Below are 23,474 nucleotides of genomic sequence, written 5' to 3'. Positions count from 1 at the left end.
ATCGGTGCTTATCCTCAGACTGATCCTTGCTCTTCTCCAAGTTCGCAGCAGTAGCAGCGGCAACTGCAGCGGCAGCCTTCGCAGTGACCTCGGGCGTGAGAAACGTGCCCAGCACGCGCCGCGTGAACCTCGTCGTGCTCCTCCACGCGGCGCCGCATCTCCTCCGCCAGGACACCGCCGATGAACCTAGGACTGTGTTACAACCCACAATCTCATGCCCTATCACCAAGCACTCGTCTCCGAGAATCAAGCCGCACTACCATCAATATCATTGCTCACTAGAATAGGGCAGAATTTCCGAGGCACGACACAGCTCATCACGTGCCTCAAAAGACCGACACGATCAATGGACTTGCTCTTGCCAGGACGGAAGTATGCTGTAATGACAGGACTCTCTCGTTCTCGTGGGCAGACGGCCAGAGACGGTCGCACATCTGTTTCCTGGCAGCGATGACCGAAATACCCTTCGGCGGCCTCATTCAGTCTTTCCAGATGGAGAGAGCACTGGATCGGCATCGCCGATGATCTTGTCTCAAGCCATCCTCAACGACTTTTCAACCACGGTCAAGATATCTCTGGAAACGTCTCCGGAGGCGGTACCTGGTGACGATGAACTTCACGGTCTGGACCTCGAACCTTGCGCGCCTGGCTGATTCCTCGAGGCGGCCTTATGACAAAAAACGAAACCCCCAGGTGCATGTTTTTCAACATCAAACGGAAGCAGGGCTCAAAGCAAACGTTATTGCGTTGTCTCTGACAGCCCTGTCGTATTTGATTTGTCTTCATTTTCCAGCCAGATCCACGCTCAGTCCCCATCGAGTTACTATGCTGTGGGATTCCAGTGCCGTGACGGACCTAATCAAAGTAAGGTCAACGGTACCGGACAAATCTCCGGACCTGACACGTTCCGGATTTTCGAGATTTTCCAGTGGTTCCCACGGCCTGCGCGGAACGTTCGGTTGTGCTGTTTTCAATCAAGAAGAATGAACAAGTTGTACCTCAGACACGTGTCTCAAACTCCAAAGACGATGTCTCAGCCACACGCAGGGAATCGACCGCGCCCCAATGTTGCAACGTAGCCACGGAACCGGCACTGTTGGAGCGCGTGAGCGACTAAAGAATTCCGATTCTCGGACGAAATTTCCCAGCATGTCTGTCGGTGCCGATAGTGGTGGACAGGTATGAAAGAAGCACACAAAATGCGAGCAAGCATCACTCAGCTGCCTGACTGCCCTGCGCGCGAGCACAGAGGCAGTAGGTGGGGAATGAGACAGACCAGCAAGAGCTGCATACCTTTGCGCTTCGTCGACACACGGGCGATGCGATGCCCGAGCCCAGCGCAACATGTCTCTTCGCACAGTACGAGCAGTGTTGTTCATGAACCTCCATGCGAGGGCAAGAGGCCCCCTAGCACGGGACAAGAAAGTGCCGGGCGCGCTGACAGGAGGGCATTGCTGATTGGGTGGCTAGCGCAACTCGGCGTCACGGACGGCGCAGGTTCCGACAGCTTGGTGTTGCAGATCACAATTCTGCTTGAACAGTCTGGCAACAGCGATGAGAGTTGACCTCATTCGCGGTATTTTGCTTCGTCAAGAGATAAGTTTTGGGTTGCTTGGCCCCTTGGCGCAACTCACTCGATCACATGCGCAGATCTGACCAGCTGGAAGAACTTAACCTTCTAGATATTTGCCGCAAGTCTCACAACCAGGAAGTGCATGTGGGCTCTGTGCTGTGCAGACGATGGCCGATTCCGCTGGCCTGGTTATCAACGGCGTGATGCAAGCAAGCTCCCTTTGATCTGACCCCCGTCGTCTCCGATTCGAGCGCTCTGTGCTGACGCAAGTACTCACGTGTTGGTGGTGGCACGTCGAAAGTCCACGGAACGTTTTGTCCATACTGCGCAGCCGTCAGTCGGCTAATGCGGCTAAAGAAATCGAGAGCATAACTTTGTTTCTCCCTTGCTTTGTGAGAATGACCCCAAAGCGGAGACCTGGCCAGACAGGACCTCCCACGCCCCGTGGTAGCGTGGTCCTCTGGGGCCCTGCCACATCTCTCGAGATCTGAAAGATCCCTGCCGTGCTGGGCGATCAACCCAAACGAGCGATTGTCCTGCAGCCCCGCTCGAGCCGACGACCTGGGCTGGAGCTTGGCTACTTCCCAGCTGGCTGGATCTGGTCAAGTTCGGCGGCTAGTGGGGGGCTGACAATGGATAAGAGGACGGTTTTGCGCCAGGATGTCTGGACCCATCAACCTAGCCATCGAGCTTCGGGTTTGGACCGGATTCTGAGCAGGCCGGCTCTACAACATTTAGCGTCACCAACGTCGTCGTTGGCTCTGGCGTCTGCTGCGGTCATCACCATCTTGGCTTGATTGTGATGTGGGGTCGTGCTGCTGCTCCTTCATCGCTCTGAGGTGATTGTGGACCTTGTCTCGCAATTTACTACAAATACTCGCTTGCATTCTGGGATAGCTCCGGAGGAAAGGGAGTCGTGAAGAAGGTGCTATCAGAGAGGCAGATACTCAGCGCCGTGCAAGCTTGTCTCCGGCCGTCAATAGCAATGCCTGGCTGCAACACGGGCTCGACGGAGAGCACTAGGTGAGCGCGGCAAGGACTGTCCAAAGCGATGACGTGTGGTGGTGTAAATCTGGGAGCAGCGCCGAAGCTTGCAGCCAGTGGGGGGCCCACGGCGCCACGAGCTAGCTTCGAAAGATGCAGCGGTAGAAGCTGATGTCTATCGAGACTACATTTAGCATTGTCAAATCCGCGTCTCCGCTGGCGATCAGGCCCTTTCCTGTTCATACTCCGACAAGTAGCATGGCTTCGCTGGGGGGGGGGGGGGAGGGCCCGGTGATGAAATGCGGCCATCGCCATGATTGCGTGTTGACTTGCTCCGCTACCTACCGTGTATAGCGCTCTTCATCTCGCGAGGTTCCAACGGCCTGAAACAACCACCAAGCAGAAGAACTTACAACTGCAGTTTTGGCATGAATCTGACAACTCTACAGTTTCTCAGACTCCTCGCTATGCCCGCTTGAAAGCGAACACTAGCCACAGATTGGGATCTAGCATTCTGGTGAAATTTCTTGCCGCATCGGCAGGAGACAAGTGTTTCTTGAAGCTCAAGTGCATAGCCGTAACTTAAGGCTGCATTGTTAGCGCGAGATATTGAGGCTCTCTGCCGACTCACTGAGTTTGAAATCATACTTTGCGTATCATGATTTCCATCCAGCGTGCAAAGGGAGGGGGGGCGGCGGATCAAAGAACCATGCTAGGTCTGCTTGTCAAGCATGATGAGGCGTAGTCGTGGTTCGACGAAATGTGTCACTCCAAAAGATGGGGAAGGATACGAGCGGCAAGCCTCGTGCAAAAAGCAAAGCATGGAATGGTGTAATTACGGATTGCGTATTCCCTGGGACACGGTGTCGACAATAGCTAATACAGATGAATATGCCACGGTCCTACCGTGGGAGGACCCTTAACTTCCAAGTAGGAAGTGAGCGGCTCTTTGAAGCAACCACTATAGTGGAAATGAGATTGTCGTGGATCGTCCGGTCCGCTGGAAAAACGCTCACCACTTTGCGCCTATGCGGTCTGCTGGTGCACTGGAAACAGCAAAGTGCCACGCCAAGGCCAGCAGGCAAAGTGGGCCGGGCCGGCAGACAGGGGAGAAAGAAAACAAATGGAGCAGCTGAGCGTGGCCTTGAAGAGCTGAGTGAGGTTGGCCAGGGGCCGACGACGATGATTTGCTCGCAATGGGGAAGGAGCAGCTTGTCCACCCGTTTTTGCACCACATGCACGATCAGCACTCGCCATTTCCAGTTTGGAGACAGGCGCCATCCACTCTTATCAGTTGGCTTACCCGAGCAGAGTCACACTGAAGGAGGCTGGAGAATCGTCGTGCTGTTTGAGTAACAGTGAGCCAGCGCCGAGGTAGCGGCAACGACACCAGGAGCTCCAAGGGAAGGGGGCTGTTTCTCTGCCAGATGCCCAGCCAAGTCCACCGCACAACGGTCCCAAACACCAAGGTGCTCAGATGACGGACCAGGAAAGGGGTAGAAGAAAAAGTCGGATGCTTCACAGTTGCCGACGGATCGTGACGACAGATAAGGTTTTGGGGCGTTTTGCTGGCTGCTCCGGTCTTGTGCCGCCAGGCGCAAAGTCGAGCTGAGGGGCGCGAGAGGCGCACGGAGCGTCCGTTGTCAAGGCTGACGAAGAATGAGTTGCTTGTGTTGGACGAGTCGAGACGGTGACTGGGGCTCCGTTGGTGACGACTACTGCCCCGGCCGGGTTGCACAATTATGACCGGGCTGGATGGCAGGTGTCCTGGCCTGGATCGTCGTGCAGCCCAGGAGAGCCATGATGTCCTGTGTGAGCACTCGAGGGCACTGTCGAGCGGCCGTGCCAGAGCTCGACGTTGCTGGTGATGGAGAGGATGACGACAGCTGAGGCGTGACGCGATGGTGGCAACGCCCGGCAGCCCTGCACAGGCCGTGCGTGCGCGAGATGCGGGTGAGGCGCTGAACCTGGCCAACCCACGAGCATGGCCCGGCAGGAATGCCACAGTCCTGCTTGCAAAAGACGGGAAAGGGAGATGGCGGGCCAGCCTGGAATCCACAGTCTCTCGGCTCGAGTCGTTCCTGCGTGCTGCTGGCGCCTGCCGTGACTGGGCCACGCCGTGTCTGCCTGTGCCATATTGACGCTTCTGCCCAAGCGTGCCCACGCTCACAACCTTAAACGCTACCATCACACCAGCGACAAGCCCGGCCGGCCGGCCATCCGTGACGGGACGCGACCCAGGCAAGCATGCGACGCCCGGTGGATCGAGTCCGCAAGTTCGGATCTGCGGCTACAGTGCGGGCAGGGCACTGTTGCGTTCCCAGCCCGCAGGGGCCCGGGTGTCCACCCCCAGCCTTGAGATGGAGAGTAGTAGCGTAGCAAGCGACACCCGCCCGTCCTGTCACGCCGAGCACTTGCACAGGACAGGCTCCCTCTCCTCTCCACCCCACCCCCTGGTCACTGCTGTGCGCCTCTGGTCCTGGCCGCGCCCTCTAAGTGGCTGGCCTCTGCAAAATCCTCGCCCGGGAGCGACTTTCGCTCCTCGACTCGCTGCTGGGTTCCTGCCTCCTGAGCCTATCCTGGACATCGCCCGAGCCCGCTCGCTAGGTAGGTACCATCCTAGCAGACGGGTCTTGGCAACCCGTCTCCATCCACCACAGCGGCCCTCCGCCAGCTCAAGCTCCTTCATCATCGATTGCGCCCTCCTCCTCTGCCCAGGCCAGTCTTCATCCCGATACACCTCGACTGCCGGCGACCACGACGCCGTCATCCTTGCCAGAGCCAATCCTCAAGCTGACGACGTTTCCCGCCAGAGGCGATAATGACATCCGACTGAGCGTGCCGCGCCTCGCCAACGATACGACCGTATTCCTCAATCCAGATCGCCTCTCCTAGTCTGTGTGCGCATTCGCCAGATTGTGTGCAGTCGCCAGCTCTCCCTCGCGGTGGTGGTCGCGCATTCACACAACTTCCTCGGCTGTCAGGCCCCTCCGTCTCGAGTACTTGTCTTCGAGACGGAGCCCACAACCCTCTTGCCGGCTGACGACGTCGCCCCGACCATCCACGAGCACACTGCACGCGCCGCACATACACACAACACAACACAGCACGATCCGCGACTGCGACGGTCGACCACCCGCCTCTAAGATAACCAATCCCTATCCATTGAGCATTTGCAACCCACTGGTTGCTGTAGATTCCCAAGATGGACTTGTCAGGTGGTCAGGGAGGTAACAACTCCAGCGACTTCGTAAGTCATGCCGCGCCATTTGCATCGAAAACGGTTGTTGACTCACTCATTCGCCAGGTTCGCAAACTTTACAAGTATGCCCATGGTCACGGATCTGAAATACAGCATGGTTGCATACTTACCCATATTTAACCTAATATAGGATGCTCGAGGACCCGGCGTACAGCGAAGTCGTCCGGTGGGGTGATCAGGGGGACAGTTTTGTCGTTCTTGAGGTAAGGTCCCATGCATGGTCTTCTGCATCGGCTACACTGAATGAAACTAAACTAAACTGCTTGTCACAGAACGAGAAATTTACCAAGACAATCCTGCCGAAACACTTCAAGCACAGTAACTTTGCTAGTTTCGTGCGTCAGCTGAACAAGTACGACTTCCACAAAGTCAGGCACAATGAGGAGAATGGTCAATCTCCATACGGTGCTTCTGTAAGTAGCTAGCCTCGTCAAGTCGCTTTCCGCCTTGATCAAAATTTCTAATGGGTTTGAGCAGGCGTGGGAGTTTAAGCACCCGGAATTTGGTGCAGATAGGAAAGACAACCTCGATAATATCAGACGCAAAGCGCCTGCGCCTCGCAAGGCCCAGGTAGCTGACGAGCAATTTACCACTAACCAGCAGATTGCAACTCTGTCCGACACGTTGACCGCGACCCAGCAGCAAGTGCAAGCCCTGCAAGAGTCCTACTATGAGATCTTGAACGCCAACAAGATCTTCGTGGAAGAGATCCTCCATCTGCAGAAGCTTGTCCGCGCGCAGAACCAGGTCCACAACGAACTCATCACCCACCTTAGCAAAGTCGACAGTGATAAACGCGAGAACCGCGCCGCCGGCACGTCCAGCAACAATTCGACGCCAGCTGCGTACACAAGCGCGACTGCTCAGAATTACCTTGCCGAGTCCGTTGACTCTCCGGCGGAGCTGCGCCGCGCCCGGGACATCCTGAATGGACTCACCGTTGAGCACTCTGCCGATCCGGATCTCAAGAGAATGTCCATCGCCTTTGCACACCCACAGGGCTCGTCTCCAGAATCCGCGGGCTCGTCATCGATGATGGGACCTCCTGGATCAGCAGGCATCCAGCCATACTTCCAGGATCCCCTCAACGATATGCGCCACATGGTGTACCCCGCAGGCCAGACCATTGGCATCGATCCTTTCGCTCCTGAGCACTTGAACAATGTCCCGTACAACAGGCCCGTCCAGGAGACCCCGCTCAACAATGTCGCAAGCGACCTCAGCAACACCAACAATATTCACACACCCGGGACGACTGCCAACCACGGGACTGGACCTTGGGGTATCAAGAAGCCCATCATTCTCCTCGTCGAAGATGACAAGACGTGCTCTCGAATCGGTTCGAAGTTCCTCTCACAGTACGACTGTGGGGTGGAAGTCGCGCGAGATGGCCTGGAAGCTGTGAACAAAGTTAACCAGAAGAACAACTACTACGACCTCATCTTCATGGACATTGTAATGCCACAACTCGACGGTGTTTCTGCCACCGCGATGATCAGAGAGGTCCAACCAAACATCCCCATCATTGCCATGACGTCAAATATCAACCAACAAGATCTCGAGATGTACTTCCACTGGGGTAAGTGTAGAACACCAAACAGACGAGATCGGTTGTGTTAGTAGAGTGCTAACAACGAGCAGGCATGCGCGACGTTCTGGCCAAGCCTTTCACAAAGGACGGCATGATCGGCAAGCTCCGGCGGCATCTTGCGAGCTTCCTGCGTAACCCACCGCCAGACAGCATGATGGACCCGATGTACCCCAACGGAGGTAACACACAGCCACCTACGCCCGGTCCTTACGCCAACCAGAACATGGCCATGGGTCAGCTGGCTGGCGCCCCCGCCACGGGTGTTGGCAAATTCGACTCAACACCGATCCAGTCGCCAGCAACCAGCACAAGCTGGAACTCGCCTAGCCAGCTGCCTCAGCCTTCTCCTACCATGGCGCACGAGCAAGGTGGCTACCTGGCAGCTGGCAGCGGTACGCCAATGGGGCTGACGCCGGGAGGCAGTCAGAAACCACCCGCGCAGTTCCAGAATGCGATGATGCCCACAATGGGAGGACCACCTCAAGCCCGGATGCCCGTTGACGGGCCCCCGGAGAAGCGACAGCGGCTGTATGGCCCCAACGGCGGATACTAATGAGGCTTGCACCGTCGTATGAGGTTTTGATTTCGTGTGGTATAATTTCGTCAGGTCCCTTGTTTGACTTGATATCGCGGTAGACTTATGATGACCAGCCATGAAGTAGAGGCTCAGCTGCCCGCTGCGTCCACTCAGGCTTATATATATATATATATATACAAAGTGGCGGCGAGAGCTCCTTCGTGTGTAGACATACGGCGCTCAAGAGCCAGCAGCCGTTGGGGCCGTATTGGATACCCTTGACATTTTCCTGTATGTTGTCAGCACATTACCATTTGGTTCGGCCGCCGAAGTGGCGGGAACCCATCCACTCCCTTTGGCGTAAGGGTGGCATACCTGCACAGCTGATGCACAAGTCAAGTTATGCTTTCAGTTTGTCAGATGAACCATGACCATCCTAGCGGTGCACTCATCAAAAGTCCTTGAAGATTGAACGAATTGAAATGATCGAGAATGCCTGACGTATATCCGTGCCGGTGCGAAAGTGATACTGCGGTAACTTTTGAGCGGGATCGTGTCTCTGTTCAGTATTTGTTGAGTCCAAGATGTGGGTGCCGTCGTGTCCAGCAGCTCTCATAGAACGAGATCTTTGGACTAGTCGTGAGGATGTGATGACATGAAAGCGACCAGCCGACCAATCACAGGCGGTGAGAACATTGCCACCGATTGAGAAATGTGACCATTTAGCCAAGCCGCGGCTTCTAGAGGCTTCAAGAAGACATGGCGTGGGGATCGTGGCTGGCGGATGACGAATTGGAGACGCTTGAGATAGGCAGTTGTTGGACAGTCTCGCTCTTTCGTCCTTCATTGCTTTCCAAGAGTTCGACAAACAAGGGAAGTGCCTCGTAAACCCATTGTCGACGTGGTTGTGATTATCGAAAGAGTCGGCCGAAGAATTGCAACTTCGAGTGTGATCGTGAAGATGGTTGAGTTGCTGGTGGGCGAGAGGGATAATAGGTAGCCGCCAAGGTTTCTCCAGGAAGGGGCCCAGCCCTGACTTATACCAGAGTGGCCTGATCTGATAGGCGATCGCACCAGGCCCGTCTCTCGGTCCCCTTGGGAAACGAGGACCCGGGGTGTGACAGAAGCCGGGGCTGGGCAACCCCCCCGGCACGCCGTCGTGTAACAGACAGGGCATCAGCAATCTGCACCAAGGCGGGCCACGGGGCCTGCAGAGGGCGTTCCAGACCCGCGTAACGGCGCGAGGGAATGGGTGTGGAGGAGCTTGGGCATGCAGCACGGTAGCTATTGCCGAGGGCGCTACTGACAAGGGCCTTTGTCTGTTAAGCTTTGGGGAAGAACATGGAACGCCGTGGTGGTGGTGGTGTGAGTGGGAGAGGCTTAGAAGAGGTCGATAATGCTCCGTGTCTCATTGCCGTCCATGTCCATCCATGTAAGCCATGAGGATGGGCCGCGAGAGGCGGTGTTGCAGGAGCGAGGCTGTGGAGCAAAGCGAGGATGTCCTGCTGTATTGTTCGCCATCTTCCATGATGAGGACGAGTGACGCAGAGGATCCTGAAGGGGCCTACTGCGTACGGCCACCGAGTGTTGTTCGTGCAGGTACACACCAGCAAACGCAACCTTAGAAGGCGGGAAGGAGCTCTCTGTAGCGAGCCGCAGGGTCTTGACTCTCGAGCCCCCTTGTGGCAGGGCGTGTGCAGGCAGGGGACCTGCACCCTGGGCGGTCTAGACCCTGCCGAGACCGTTGGTGATCCTCGCCGGGGTCGCGCTTGCCTCGATACGGCTGCAACGAGCCAGCCAGCTTCCAAAGTGGTGCCACTCTCATTTTCCTCTCGCGAGGGCATCCTGGCATCGCTCTCTCGTCCGCCCGACGTATGTACGTGCAGGCAGCCCACCCACCAGTGTCAGCATCAGCGCCCCGGGACTCGCGGAGGATTACGCACCATTACGCAGACTTCGGCGTGCTCAAAGAGCCAGCTCAATAGACACCAGGGGTAGACAGCCCTGGCGGCAAACGACCGCAGGGCATCACAATGCTTGGCCCATGTCTGACAAGCTGCTTGTTTTCGGGCTTGTCTATTATTATCAACTGAGCAATTGCTCTGTTCGCTTTGAGGTCACGACCAACAGACGAATGCTTACATGGGTTCGGGCTGTCATGCGTGAGTCATGGAGCACTCGGTCATCATCCCGACTGAGCAAAGCATACGGGCAGGGGGCCTGCTGCTGGTCGACACAACCCGCCCCAGCTGTTGTCTCTGTCTCTTCGATCCCTGGCAACAAAGCCGCCCTCGTGCTCTGGCTGCTCGGTCAAGCTTGACGCCCGAGTATTGCGAATGAGCCTCACTGAACATCACCTGGGCAGCAGCCAGGCTTGCGTACACTGACTTCTCCTCCTCTCACCTATGGCCAGATTATACATGCCGCCGTCAACCAAGCACGGCATGAATCATGGGAAGCACCTCGACGCCCGATTCAGCTTCCCGGGCCGCTGTTGTGATTGTATTGGGTATCTCGGTGGCTGTACATCAACTCCTGTGCTTTCAAAAGAGCCTAGGCAACAAGTACACAGCCACTTTGCTTGAGGAGAAGCCATGGCGAGTGTGCAACTTGGCAGTAATGAGCATCCTGCACCCCTCACTTGTCTTGCGCTTTCCCTTTACGCGTGAGCAGTCCTGTCCGACACGAACACGTGCGGCTGAAGTTGTCAAGGGATCTTTTAGGCCCGACATCTTGGCATTCCAGTCAACCACCGAGACTGGTGGCCCGACAATAATTAGCCCGCCATGCGCCGCTTCAACATGGCTGCCCTCCCGAAGAGCCGTCATTTCATCATAGTTTGCTCGCGCTGGATCCACGGCTGGGCAGACCTCTGAGTTTCCGCGTGCGTCCTCTGGTCGGTCACAAACCTGTCTTGCAACAATTAGCACATGCCTGTGGCGTACACGACGAGATGAGCTACCCAAGCGACAACCGTCTCTACTTCCCGCCTCCTCCAGGTCAAACTGGCGTGCCGCCACCATTGCCGCCTCGTAGACCTGCTGATGGATCAGGCTCAGGTCATGTCTCGCATGATTCGATCCCAAGGCCGGAGCAGCCTCCGGGAAGGCCGCAGCAGTACGCGGCAAGCTACTACCAGCAATCTCCTGGTCAATTCGTCTACGCATTGCAACCTCCACCATTGCCTCCACGAGACAGCCGTCCCGCATATCACGTCGTGACCCCACAGCAAGTTCCGCCTCAGGGTTGGCAGCAAGCTTACCAGAGCGCTTCAGGATCAGTCCCACCATCAGCTTCTGTTCCGCTCAACCAGTTCCATGGAGGACCTATTCAGCCGCCGATTCAGCCGCCGATTCAGCCGCCGATCCAGAACAGGTTCTCATATACTGCCGAAGCAGATCCGGGAAACGCCAGGCAGCAGCAACATGTAGAGCCTTACCCTACCGAGCTGATGGTTCCTGCTCCAGGTCTTCAACAACCAAGACCCTACACACAACCCTACGCGTATGCAGTTCACACCGGGAGCACGGCACAACAGTTTCACGCAGCGCATCAAAGCGCACCAGTGCAGACCTTCCACACTGTGCCGTCACCTGTGCTCAACACTACTGCGCAGACAAACAGCCATGTCGCTACTCAACCACAAAGCGTTGCGCCACCAACACATGTTCCTCTGCAAACGCCCCAGAGTCTACCAAATCCAATAGGCACTCTGCCACGCGAGCAGCAACCTTGGAACCAGGAAATATTGAGGAGACAGGAGGAGGAGGCACAAAGACCAGAAGTGCAGGCAATTTTGAAGCAGCGCCAAGCAGACTTGGAGGCATATCTGGAACTACAACGACGCGAGGATCAGGGCAGGGTAGACGCTCAGCAGCACATGCAGCCTGTGGCGCCAGTATCTTATGCTCCCTCACCACCCGTCACTGGTCAGCAGTTGATCTATGATCCAGCCACTGAGACCTATACTCTAGCAAATCAGGGGCAGGGGGCAGCTTACACGACTGCGCCAGCCCATCAACACGGTGCCTACCAACAAGTCGTCCCAAGCCAGCAATACCAAGCCCCTCACACTTACATGCAGCATCAGGGCGCTACTCCTGGGGTCTTCACAAACACAAGCGTGATCAATCAACCAGTCTCTAAAGAGAAGAGGCCATCAAGCACGGCGAAATGGATGAATAAGTTGCATGACCTATCCGCGGGTCTTGCCAACTTGCAATTACAACTGATGCCTCCCGGAGCAGCAGCAACCACGGCGACTCCGGACGGACAAGTTTCTAGCGCTGCGCAGCAGCCCTCCGTGGCAGTGCAACAACCCTTTGCGCCCAGTCAACAACCTCCCATAACAACGTCCGTGGGACAGCCATATTCTTCGCCTCCCCCGCTAATCGCAACGCCGCAGCAGACGGGCAACACTATCCCCAATGCATATTCGGGCCCGGGAACGGCTGTGACGATGCCCACCACTTCGATTGCGCGCCACGACCCAGCGGTGGTCTTGCAGAGTAGTGCCTCTCAGCCATTGAACCCTATGGCGTCCATCTCACAACCACAACACGCTCTTCCGCCTAGTCAGTACCACGACTCGCCGCCACAATGGTCACGGCAGCAGGAACAGGAACACCGCCACCAACAGCAGAATCTCGATCCAGAATCTTGGATTCGCCCCGCGCCGCGCATGAGCACGAACTCGCCACCGAACAGCATTATCTTTGACTGTCCCGCTCCCCGTACGCTTGAATACGAGGCAACATGGTACTTCCTACCCGCAGTCCCAGACTTTCTGGTATGCACGCGCTGTCACGAGAGATACATCTCTGGGACGATCATAGCGTCGAGATTCCAGTCTGCCAGACTTTCGGGCCAAGAAGTGGATGGAAAAGTCAACGGCGTTCGTGGTGGGGGAAACAGGTGCCGCTTCAATGTACCGCGGCTGACGCGGGTCCTGATCCCAGAGGTGATTCGCAAAGGAGGCCAAAACTTAGGACCTATAGAGGAGTACATGACGCGGCGCTTGGCCATGCTAGAATGCCCTGGCACAAACCAAGTGAAGAACACAGCGGGCATCAAGTGGTTCAGCATCAAGAGCATGACGACTGACGAAGGGCTGCCATTGCCCGACATATTCCAATATGTCGTGGTATGTGAGGCTTGCTATGAGGAACAGATCTTGGGGACAAGGTTTGCGAGCAAGCTTGGGTCACGGAAAGAACCACAGCCAGAGGATCAGACGTGGCTCTGTGATTTTGGCGGGTTTCCCATCATGACTCGGGCATTACTCCGATTTTCACAGCAGGACATTGCCGATGAGCAGGCTAGGGGCGACTCATTCGTACCGAGCGATAAGCACTGGCTCGACTTCACAAATCTCGTTGGTCCTCGCTGGCGCCTCCCCAAGTGCGAAGGGTTCCGCAAGGCCGTTGAGCCGACTAGCCGCAAGTGGTTCCGTGCCACACAGCTCCACGAGCTCGTCTTCTGCGAGCCATGCTACCTTGACAAGATCAAGTTGACACCCTTTGAGCCACACTTTGAGCAAGTGCAAGATGTCTCCCATACTGGGTTGTCCTGGATGGATGCAGCACTAGGATACACAACCGAGGAGGTCTCGCTGCGAGCCTGCCAGGCCTCATCGCGGCCCATGATTATCACCCTCAACATCGCCCTCGGCAGAGAGGACCTGGCAATGCTCATCCGCGTCGCGAGGACGATATTACAGAGTCCTGTGTGCACGGATCAGGGACTCGAAGACAATAAGCTCAACAAGATCACAGGCGGACAGTGGTACCGCCTTGCATCCACGGCCGGAGGACCGGGCGGCGAGAACAAGTTCCGCATATGCGAGGCGTGCCACGCGTGCCTGGCCACATCCCTCTGCCTCGACTCCTACTGGCAATCTGAACCGCCATCCCTGGCCGAGGGCCAACGATTTGTGTGTGGTCTGCACACTGGCGCACCCAGGGGCAAGGAGTTTCTCACCAAGCTCAACGAGGCCATCGACACGGGTGTCTGGGCGAGGTTTGAAAACCACGTGCGTGTATGGATCGATATCCCGCCCTGTCCGCGGTACTCGCACGATGGAACAGCCGGGAGGCGCTGGTTCGGCTGGGAGGACTGCCTGATTTGCCCGGAATGCTGGGTTTTGTTCTGCGAGCCTGCCATCTCCAAGGCTGTCAAAGCTGGAGAACAGGGCACCCGCGAGCAACAAGGTACCACACTGGGTTTGCAGGGCGAAGAAAAAGGTGGAAGGGAACTCGGGTTGCCGCTCCATGACAAGGTTGTTGCTGATGCTCGGATGTGCTGCATGTACTCACCCCGCATGCGCGGAATGTTCCTCGCCGTGGTGCAAGAAAAGCTTGGTACGGCCAGTAGTCAGAGCCGTACCGTTGGGCAGTCTGCCTCGGCTCATCCTGGCACGGCCGCAACCATCTCTCCTGCCATCAACGATCCCACTTTAGTATCACCAGAGGGCCCAGCAGAACAAGCCCTCCTCGCTCATGCTCGTCACCGCCACGCCGTCTACGCCCAGACAATCCCGCAGGTCCAGATGATCAAGCAGATGCGCGAGATGCAGATGATGCAGTCACTGCATAGCGGCATGATGGGGCTCATGTACCAGGGCAGCTCGGCGATCCAGAGCATCGCCGGCAACAACGACGGGTACTCGTATGGGAGCAGCACGCTGGGGTGGCATGACAATGCCAACGGGGCGACGAGCGCGGCTTTCTTTGACCAGAGCCGGGCTCAGGGCATGGGCATGGTCGCTGGGACCGCGGGGGATATGGCGATGGCGAGGAGGTTGCTGGAGCAGTGGCAGGCTGTGGAGTGATCTTGTTGTGCGACTCTTCTTGTTGTTCTAGTTAGCGTTGCAACTAAATATCATCCATCTATGAACAGGTCTTTTAGGACTGTGAACATGATAGACTACATTCTCACGGCAGGGGAGAAAACACGAGGCAGCGCGGTCCATACTGGCGCTCAAAAGTCATCGTAACATCGTCGAATTCTTCTAATCCTTATATGTCTCTCTCAACTCCTCTACTGAGGGCGTTATCTGGGTATTTCGGTTCGTTTTGTGTTGTACATGGGGGTTTTCTTTCCCAGGAGTTTGTTTTTCCAAAGAGTGGGATAATTTTACTACAGCGCATACAGGCGAGACACCAAAAATGTACCTTTTTTTTGAGTTCCTCTCTCCCTTCCGCATAGAATACACGGGCATCCTTGTGGGGTTAAAGAGAATGATATGGTTCTTTCCCCCAAATCCCCCAGTCAGCCTTTTTTGATAGTTTGTCGTGGACACATTTCTCGACTATGGGCACCCCCCCCCCCCCAAATCTGCAACCCTGCAAAACGGGATGAAGTTCGGACATAGGGGGTTGCTAGAAGTTAAAGAAAAGCCCGAGTAGGGGGATTGTCTTTTTTTTCTTTACTCGTCGACAAAGCTCTTGACGTCCTTGAGCCAGGCCTGGTACTCGCGCTGCTCCTTGACGTCCATGTAGTCGGGCACGAAGAGGGCGAGGGCCTGGTTGACGCCGCGCTCCTCGAGGTAGCGCTCCATGAGGTCCTGGAGGTCCTGGTCCAGGCTGCCAAAGGGCGGGCCCGGGTAGACGTCCTGGGCCGCGTGGGCGGCGTCGGCGTCGGCCGAGTGGGCAATCTTGGGGTCCTTGAAGTAGTAGAAGTTCTCGACCATGATCTGGCCGTCCTGCGCGATCGCCTCGATGTTGAGGCAGCCCTTGCCGGCGCCCTTTTCGACCACGACATTGAGGCGGCACGGGATGGGCGTCTCGCCTTCCTCACCCTCGCCCTCGGCGCCCTCTTCGGCCTCGATGGCCTCGCGCTCGTGCGGGGGCAGGTCCTCGTCGCCGAGAGCGCTGTCCTCGTTGTACATGTCGGGCTCGAAGTTGGAGAGGTCGGAGATAGAGAAGGTGACGGTGATGCTGTGAGGGCGAAGAAGGTGGCGGGGGATAGGTTAGCATGATTTGCTAGGAAAACTTGAGAGAGCTTTTCGGGGGGCGGGAGGACAAAAGAGGAAAAAGGCGGGAAACTCACGTCTCGTTGCCGAACTGGCGGGTTAGGATGACGTCCTCTTTGCCAGGAGTGTCCTGGAGCTTGAAGGGGCTGTTGTCGAGGAAGTCCTTTACGCTGGCCGGGGTCTGCTCGGCCTCCTTGAGCTCGCCCTCAAACTGCAGCTCGCTCTCGAGCTTGGCGGACAGCTCCTCGTCGACCTCGCCGGCGGGCGCCCACCGCAGCGGCGTCGTGGAGAAGGCCGCTGCTGTGTTCTGTGCTGTCCGCAGGGGAGCGGCGGCAGCAGCAGAGGATCTGAGGAGAGAGGCGGTGCGCGAGGCGGCAGCTGGGAGGCGCAGGGCAGACAGGCTGAGGCGGGCGGTGGCGCGGGGCGCGCTGCGCGCCAGGGTTCTGAGAGACATCATCTTGACTGATATATGTGCGTCGTGTATCGTGTGCTTTGAGATCAAGTCGGAGTGCGATGCAGATGCAGATGGTGTGAAGAGTGTCTGCGTGGTGGTTTGCGAGGTCCGGTGGGGGAAAGCTGGGATGTCGTCGTGCAGAAGCTCTCGAAGCTGCCAGAGGTGAATTTTCTGCGGGTCAAGCAAGGGCCTATCCAGTGTCACAGTACAGTGCTCGCACGGACTGGTAAAGTGGCTCCAGGGATTGCAACCGTCTGATTGACAAGGCGGGTGGAGCACGCAGGTTTGCCCATCAATGATCCAACTACCACCACATTCATAAGCTCTGCTGTGCGTGGGGTCGAATGATGCCATGGCCGAGAGAAACTTGAGTTGGAAGCTAACAGACGTTCTGAGTCTAAAGGCTGTAGTTTTCAATATCAATCTAACATTGTGGTGGGAACCAATTTGCTTGTACATCGTGAGGAGGCGCCAACACTTCCCAATAGTGAATGCCATAATTTGGACACTTGAAGGTTTTCAGATTCAGATATGCTCTATTCCCCGAACGCCGCACTCGGTTTTCTTTTGCCGAAGACCCCAGCCATCAAACCATGCCTGGCACAACTCGGCATATGGCGCCATGACACCAGCAACATCATCATCATCAGACCCAAGCCACTTCTCCTCCCTGCACGTAAGAATGTCCATCCATTCTCGCACTGCACTTCCAACAGCGATACTGTGTCCGATAAGGCTTGTTGCCCACGCCCTTGCCGCAGCTGCCGAACCTGCCCGTCTTCCTCGCCTCGCTGCAAGACTTTTCTGATATCAGCACCGTCTCCTCGCTCGCGCAGAGGTAGCAGGATCGCACGTGGTTTACGTAGTTGCACATGGCCCAGATGGAGCTGGAGAAATGAAAAGTGATTAGATAATTCGTGGTGGCCTCCTATCAACGGCCATGGGCATCACAAACCAGTGTAGTTGTTGAAAGGGTTTGGTATAAGTGGGCGCGCTGAGGAGTCAAATCGTCGTAGCCTTGGGCTCGTTCGGCTTGTGCGAAAGCTGATCTTGGTCTGATCTAGCATAGATCGAAATACTGCTGCATGGCTGCTCCGAAGCCAGCTTTTAAGCTAGCTGTACTCGCACTTTAAGAGATACAGGCATCTCGGCCGCAACGCGTAATGCATCGACGACGGAATGGCAACTGAGAAGTGCAACATGACACCGAGTTCTGAGCGACCTAGGCGGCAAAACATTGAGCCAATCAGGCCCCGGCGTCAAAAGTTGGATTCTTCAGAAGAGACACGGGCAGAGTCAAGATCCCCCCAGGACTCGGCGACCTATGGCAGGTTCTAGACTGCGGCGGAAATTCCTTATGGGAGGGCCACGCCATGTCATCGGTACACCAGATCTCGGGCGGGAGGCTCCGTTGTCGAGCCTTAACGTCCGCGGATGCGAGTATCCGCGCGGGGGACTCACCCTGCGATCGTGCACAGATATCGAAAGACCACCGCCGTCTTGCCCAGAGTTACACACGCGGGGGAACCTGAGACGCAGAACAGCCGGGGCGCGAGTCGTCACTGGCATGAAATGAGTGCCCACGACCTGGTAGCCGTTATTCATGTGGCAAATTGCTTGTGTACGTACTCGCGGCGAGATGCTTGCCTCAGGTATATAGTGGTGACAGTAAGATGCAACAACCACGTCAATTAGTTGCACGACTGAGGCATTTCGTGGAACTGGCACATGATAGTCATCCATCATCTCGGTGTGTACTATCGATCATGAGCCAAAGCCTAGATAGGTACGTTCAAATACATTGTTACCAGGCGCTTGCAAAACTCATTTTAGAGACATGAGCTACCGGAGTGGCTGTCCTCGCGCCCTTGGTTTCTAAAGAGGACTATGAGCTTTGTTCCTGAGCTTGTGTGGACCATATTTGCTCTCAGTACGTGCCGAGATGCTCCTCTCACAAAGATATCGTTGAGGGGTGTCGAAGTCTCTTGTTTTCGGGTAAGCTGCTTCATTCGCTTCTTGCTTTGCAGCCAGCCATGGGCGCGTTGAGCTCATAAGCGAGACTGCATGAGCCATGCGTTGCATGGGCTTCTGAGTTGATGTAAGCAGCCGCCAAGTGCAACAACTGGCCACTATGCACAACGCTCAAACGCCAGGCGACATGGGCGGACCACTCTCCCTGAATCGTGACGGACGAGCCGATATCGAAGTGCTTGTCCTGGTAAGACAAAGGGGAGAGCGACCGGGCCATACATTCGGCGCAGGCAAATCGGAGTACTGTCATGACGTTCGTCGTGCTCCCTGTCTTAATGCTCGCCTTTGGGCGGGAAACTCGATGGCTGGACCTTGCCCTCTTCTGAGATTCGCACCCACTTCATTTGTGTCAAGAAAGCCCAGTTGCCGTCCCATCGCTCAAACATGGTTACATTGGTCTCATCATCGATGACGGGCAGCACTGTGTTGGTTAGCAGAGAGGACCGGTTAATCACAACTGAGGGGTTACTCACGAAACCCGTTCTTGTACTCCTTCTCGAGGCTGGTGATCTTGACCTTGAGTAGATCTTCGCGAGTGCTGGGTGGCCGACCGGGCCGCCGAGCCTGTTTGAGCTCGGCCAACTCTTCATCGTATTGATGGACAAAACTTGTTGCGTGTCAGTACTAGAGTGGATGAAATTCCGTCGCGTCTGTAATCTGCGAGGACAGAGGAAATGTGTATCACCCTTTGATCAGCTCATGGATGGTCTGACTGTCGAGAGGCTTGCCCTCGTTCTGGCGTACGGCCTCCTGGAAGTAAGTGGCCCGCTCGACTGCGTTGTACATTGTCAGAAGAATGGCTAGGGAGGGATAGCACGGGTTTGACAAAGGCATACCATGCGGCCTGTCGGTCTTGCGGCGGGTGGCGGCGAGCTTCTCGAGCCGCACATCGCGGACCTGGGCACGGTGGAGGCGCTTCGAGTCTCTGGAATACTGGTGGAGGGCCTCGACAGGGCCCTTCTTCTTGGCGATGGCCTTGCGGGCCTTGTCGAAAGACGTTCTGGTCATGGTTACACTGCCTGTTCCAGATCGAAGGATAATCTGAATCTTCTGGACAAATGCCAAAGGTCTTGTCTTGTCTTGTCTTGAGGCAGTACTGCGTTGTTGCCCGCCGATACGGCAGAAGAGAATCTTATCAAGCCGCTGGTGTCAAAATTTAGGCGGGGCCCACGACGGCGGCGGCCAGTGAGTGGACAGCCCCACCCGGCCCAGATCTGAGGTTGAGGACTGGACCCACTGGACGCACGCTCTTCCCCAAAGGGACGTCGCAGATGGACGGTCCGGACGTTGACCCGAGTGATGGGTGACAGACCCTGGCATGAGAAGACATCTTGTGAATGCTGGCTTCTTAAAGAACTTTGCAATGGCTTTATCCTCATGTCGGCTCTTTTCGACATGCTGACAAAAAGCCATGAGCCCTCGGGGAGAAATGTAGGACGCGCAACCACGGTACACATTTGTGCCAACAGCGCCTCGAACTGTCTACAGGCGTGAGTGTACGGAAATGTCGCTGCAGAATCGTTGCTCTGGCAATGGCGGTGGCCATTTATGCAGGCCCTGCACTAGCTGCATCGGGGCAGGCACTGACATGTGCACCACCAGTTGACACCCCATTAAACCGCCCGCCAGGGGCAGTCGCGCTCCACGACGCGGTTGCCGCCTGAACAATTTATCGATTGCAGGGGCCTCCCCACGATGTCGCGTCGGCCTCGTCCAGCGTCATGGCCGTCTTAAGACAACCTTCACCCAGCGCCCTCCTCGACCTCCGTCCTTTGGCCCTCGGAAGCAGCTTCAGCCTTTTGTCCTTCGTCTCTGCTTGGTTTCCTGCTCTGCTCCCTCTTTTTGCCAGCACCCGTTCTTCGCGTCTATCGACCTGCAGGAGACCTCACCGCTTGTGCTGCCCGTGTTTACTTCGTCAAAACAATTCTCCGCCCATCGACGCTCTTGCACCACCAACACCACCACCACCGTTCACGCCCTCCCTCAGCTGCACTGGACCACAATCACACACTCTCGAGCTTCCTCCGCTCTCCAATTCATGCAACAGCCCTTGGTGCACCTCGGACAGCTCCTCTAGCTGTCGTTGAGGATTTCTGCAGCACCCCTGTGCTTGACCGTGCATCGTGATCACTTGATATCATCAACAAAATGGGCATCCAAGGTACGTTTCCGCCGCCTCCCTGGTTCTTGAACTCTTCTGACTCCTTGTGAAGGCCTGTTGCCACTTCTCAAATCTATACACCGCCCTGTCGAGCTCAGCAAATACGCCGGCGAGACCCTCGCTGTGGATGCCTATGGCTGGCTTCACAGGGGCGCCATTGCATGTGCCATAGAATTGGCCGAAGGCAAGCCAACGCGCAAGTAAGTACTGACGGGATAGCCAGAGCCCTGGGCAGCTCATCTGACTGCTCTACAGATATGTGGATTTCGCCATGCATCGTGTTCGGATGTGCCTTCACTTTGGCGTGACTCCTTATCTGGTCTTCGACGGTGACTACCTTCCCAGCAAGCGCAGCACAGAAGAATCCCGGGCCAAGAGACGTGATGATACCAAGAAAGCCGGCCTGGAATTGCTCAAGGCCGGGAAGCGGTCTCAAGCACACCTCGAGCTGCAAAAGGCTATCGACATCACGCCCGAGATGGCACGGCACCTGATTGAGGAGCTCAAGAAAGCTGGCACACCATATGTCGTGGCGCCTTACGAGGCAGACGCTCAGATGGTCTACCTGGAAAAGCACGGTCACGTCTCCGGCATTCTTTCAGAAGATTCAGACCTGCTGGTGTTCGGTGCCAAGAAGCTGTTAACGAAACTGGACCAATATGGCCACTGTGTCGAGATCAACCGCAAGGATTTCTGCGCCGTACGAGAGGTCTCTCTCACCGGGTGGACAGACAAGGAGTTCCGGCTGATGACGATCCTCAGTGGTTGTGATTACCTGGCAGGCGTAAACAACCTGGGCCTGAAGACCGCCCACCGCATGATCCGCAAATACAAGACAGCCGAACGTGTGATCAAGATGCTCCAGTTCGATGGGAAGGTGCGCTTGCCTGCGGACTATTCAACACAATTTCGGCAGGCAGAGCAGACATTTCTCTACCAGTGGGCATTCTGCCCCGCGAAAAAGCAGCTGGTCAACTTGAACGAGCCCCCAGCCGGTCTCGATGTTACGGAACTGCCATTCATAGGGCAGAGCGTTGACGCAGAAGTCGCGTGCGGAGTGGCCAACGGGGATCTCAACCCAATGACCAAGGATGCCATCATCATTCCGGCCTTGCCTGAAATTCGCAAAAGAACTGCGTCAGGGACCGCCCGGGTTGCCGGCGCCACCAAACCAGCGGCTGCTGCACCGAAGAAACCTATCGACACATATTTCCAAGGCCATCGCCGGATTCCGTTGGGCGAGATGGAGCCGAACTGCTTCTCTATTGATCCTAACAGGGTGGCTGATATGACGGAGAACGGCAATCGCCCGATCGTATTTCCACTACCTCGTCCATACATCGAAGATTCTGCAGAGTCCCAATCAGCTCCTTCAAGGACTTACATCAGCCGTCCCACAAGAGCGAATCCGCGCCGCGTCTCTGAGCCAGTGAGCAACCTTCTTGTCGCTGGTGGGCAGGCACTCGGTTCTTCACGGCGCCAGACAGCCGGTCCCGAATTGCGTGCCCGACCAAACAGGTTGTCGATAGATTCAACATCTCTACCAGGCCGGCCTCCAAAGAAGGCAAGGCTGTGCGACGATGCAGGCGCAGAGTTGCCAGTCCAACAGAAGAGCAAATTCTTCGCCAAGAAGCAGTCTGTTACAGCTACCGTACCAAAGGATCAAGGGTATCTCATGTCAGACGATTCAATCGAGGATGCGCTCAGCCAGCTCCCGGATCTTGATGGCTGGGAATCTCGGTCAAAATCGCGTCCAAGCTTACAGGTATTTGAGGAGCCAACGCCTGCCAAATCAAACACAGTCGAAAATGCAGCTTCAGAAGAGTCCGTCGAGGACGATAGTACTCAACCATCTTCAGCACCGGCGTCCCAACCAGTTTTCTCTCAGCCTAGTCGGTTTGATCGCTTCCAGTATGACGGCTCTGCTCGTCGTACCACCACAAGTCGCCGAGCTTCAATCATCTCAACCCCGGGATCCTTCGCTAGTTCAACGCCAGGATCCTCATTTGATCAGTCAAGCTCGGTGCCGGCTTCAGCAGCGACGGCATGCACGACACCTGGAACACCACATCTGACGCCCCTGCAACGACTTGGCGCGCAAGCGCTGAATAGGCCCAAGCGCTTAGCAGCATCGCCCATGGTATCGCCACCACGCAGGGACAAGCGCGCCTCCAAACCCCCACGGCGCAGTCTCGAGGCCCTCCCGGTGAATGCGGCATTCATCCCACTGCCACCTGTGGACGTTGAGGAGGTTGAAGCACTCCACAAGCCCACAGGGAGTGAGGACCTTCTTGGACCAGAGAGTGAGAACGAGGAGCACGACATCAACTCGGAGAACATTAAGCCCACAGAAAGACGTTCTGCCTCGAGGGGGCTTGACCTGTCGAGATTTTTGTGTGCATAGGCCGTACAGCAGGCCAATGGCAAGGAAGCATTATTGTTTGGAATTCATATTGTGTCAAAGTTAGCGAGCATGGCGTTGGCGCAAAGCAGGAAAGTGGGCTTGATGGTTGTTACCATTGGGAAACGGTGGCTATTATGTTTGGGATCGTCACAGAAGCATTGCATGCACTTGGTAGCATAGGCTCTCTTAGCCAGCGCAGCATATTCCACCAATTCAGTCTTCTCATTCGAGACGCTTGTACATCAATCGTGCTTGTCGCAGCCCTAAAGCCCTGTGCTGCAGGGGGCTTGCCAAGCTGCTGGGAACAATGGCCTAGACCCCCAGATGGGTCCGGATGTTGCCGAGAAGGGATGTCTCGGTCGCAACAAAGCTCGTGGGCAACAACTTTGACAATAGCCGTGCGCACGCCCATTGGTTACCCGTGGACTCTGCCATGACGGCACGGTGACAATTTCAAGGCTTTACCAAATTGATTGGCCAGCCTCGACCGTTTTCTTGGGGGTCTCGTGGGGGACCGCGAGCAAT

General features: G+C 56.2%; 7 protein-coding genes across 7 annotated transcripts; 4 read left to right on the top strand and 3 right to left on the bottom strand.

The window, feature by feature from the left end:
* Positions 1 to 3,364: 3,364 nt before the first annotated feature.
* B0I36DRAFT_128067 (uncharacterized protein) lies at positions 3,365 to 4,093 on the top strand. Its single transcript, XM_046148155.1, has one exon. The coding sequence runs from the start codon at positions 3,443 to 3,445 to the stop codon at positions 3,911 to 3,913; it is 471 nt and encodes a 156-aa protein (XP_046011353.1). The 5' UTR covers positions 3,365 to 3,442; the 3' UTR covers positions 3,914 to 4,093.
* Positions 4,094 to 5,756: 1,663 nt separating this feature from the next.
* On the top strand, positions 5,757 to 8,222 carry B0I36DRAFT_410770 (HSF-type DNA-binding-domain-containing protein). Its single transcript, XM_046161923.1, has 6 exons — positions 5,757 to 5,807; positions 5,865 to 5,881; positions 5,950 to 6,022; positions 6,092 to 6,232; positions 6,297 to 7,398; positions 7,458 to 8,222. Exons 1-6 carry the CDS (start codon positions 5,763 to 5,765, stop codon positions 7,961 to 7,963), a joined length of 1,884 nt encoding a protein of 627 aa, XP_046011352.1. The 5' UTR covers positions 5,757 to 5,762; the 3' UTR covers positions 7,964 to 8,222.
* A 3,033-nt stretch (positions 8,223 to 11,255) lies between these two features.
* On the top strand, positions 11,256 to 14,827 carry B0I36DRAFT_324978 (uncharacterized protein). Its single transcript, XM_046154183.1, has one exon. The coding sequence runs from the start codon at positions 11,379 to 11,381 to the stop codon at positions 14,754 to 14,756; it is 3,378 nt and encodes a 1,125-aa protein (XP_046011351.1). The 5' UTR covers positions 11,256 to 11,378; the 3' UTR covers positions 14,757 to 14,827.
* Positions 14,828 to 15,353: 526 nt separating this feature from the next.
* On the bottom strand, positions 15,354 to 16,356 carry B0I36DRAFT_363656 (mitochondrial glycoprotein; the record flags this gene model as incomplete). The annotated part of the gene is made up of 2 exons (XM_046158842.1): positions 15,354 to 15,864; positions 15,977 to 16,356. 2 exons carry the CDS (start codon positions 16,354 to 16,356, stop codon positions 15,354 to 15,356), a joined length of 891 nt encoding a protein of 296 aa, XP_046011350.1.
* Positions 16,357 to 16,929: 573 nt separating this feature from the next.
* B0I36DRAFT_324974 (uncharacterized protein) lies at positions 16,930 to 17,298 on the bottom strand. The gene has a single exon (XM_046154182.1). It carries the CDS (start codon positions 17,225 to 17,227, stop codon positions 17,000 to 17,002), a length of 228 nt encoding a protein of 75 aa, XP_046011349.1. The 5' UTR covers positions 17,228 to 17,298; the 3' UTR covers positions 16,930 to 16,999.
* A 1,247-nt stretch (positions 17,299 to 18,545) lies between these two features.
* On the bottom strand, positions 18,546 to 19,528 carry B0I36DRAFT_128015 (translation machinery-associated protein 16). Its single transcript, XM_046148154.1, has 4 exons — positions 19,221 to 19,528; positions 19,070 to 19,157; positions 18,858 to 18,991; positions 18,546 to 18,805 (listed from the first exon to the last, which is right to left on the bottom strand). Exons 1-4 carry the CDS (start codon positions 19,390 to 19,392, stop codon positions 18,657 to 18,659), a joined length of 543 nt encoding a protein of 180 aa, XP_046011348.1. The 5' UTR covers positions 19,393 to 19,528; the 3' UTR covers positions 18,546 to 18,656.
* A 1,004-nt stretch (positions 19,529 to 20,532) lies between these two features.
* B0I36DRAFT_363654 (uncharacterized protein) lies at positions 20,533 to 22,949 on the top strand (the record flags this gene model as incomplete). The annotated part of the gene is made up of 3 exons (XM_046158841.1): positions 20,533 to 20,545; positions 20,598 to 20,745; positions 20,801 to 22,949. The coding sequence occupies 3 exons, from the start codon at positions 20,533 to 20,535 to the stop codon at positions 22,947 to 22,949; spliced, it is 2,310 nt and encodes a 769-aa protein (XP_046011347.1).
* Between the last annotated feature and the right edge of the window lie 525 nt (positions 22,950 to 23,474).

Source organism: Microdochium trichocladiopsis (assembly GCF_020744255.1).
Source record: "Microdochium trichocladiopsis strain MPI-CAGE-CH-0230 chromosome Unknown B0I36scaffold_6, whole genome shotgun sequence".
NCBI lineage: Eukaryota > Fungi > Ascomycota > Sordariomycetes > Xylariales > Microdochiaceae > Microdochium > Microdochium trichocladiopsis.
This window is presented reverse-complemented; position numbering and strand designations above follow the sequence as displayed.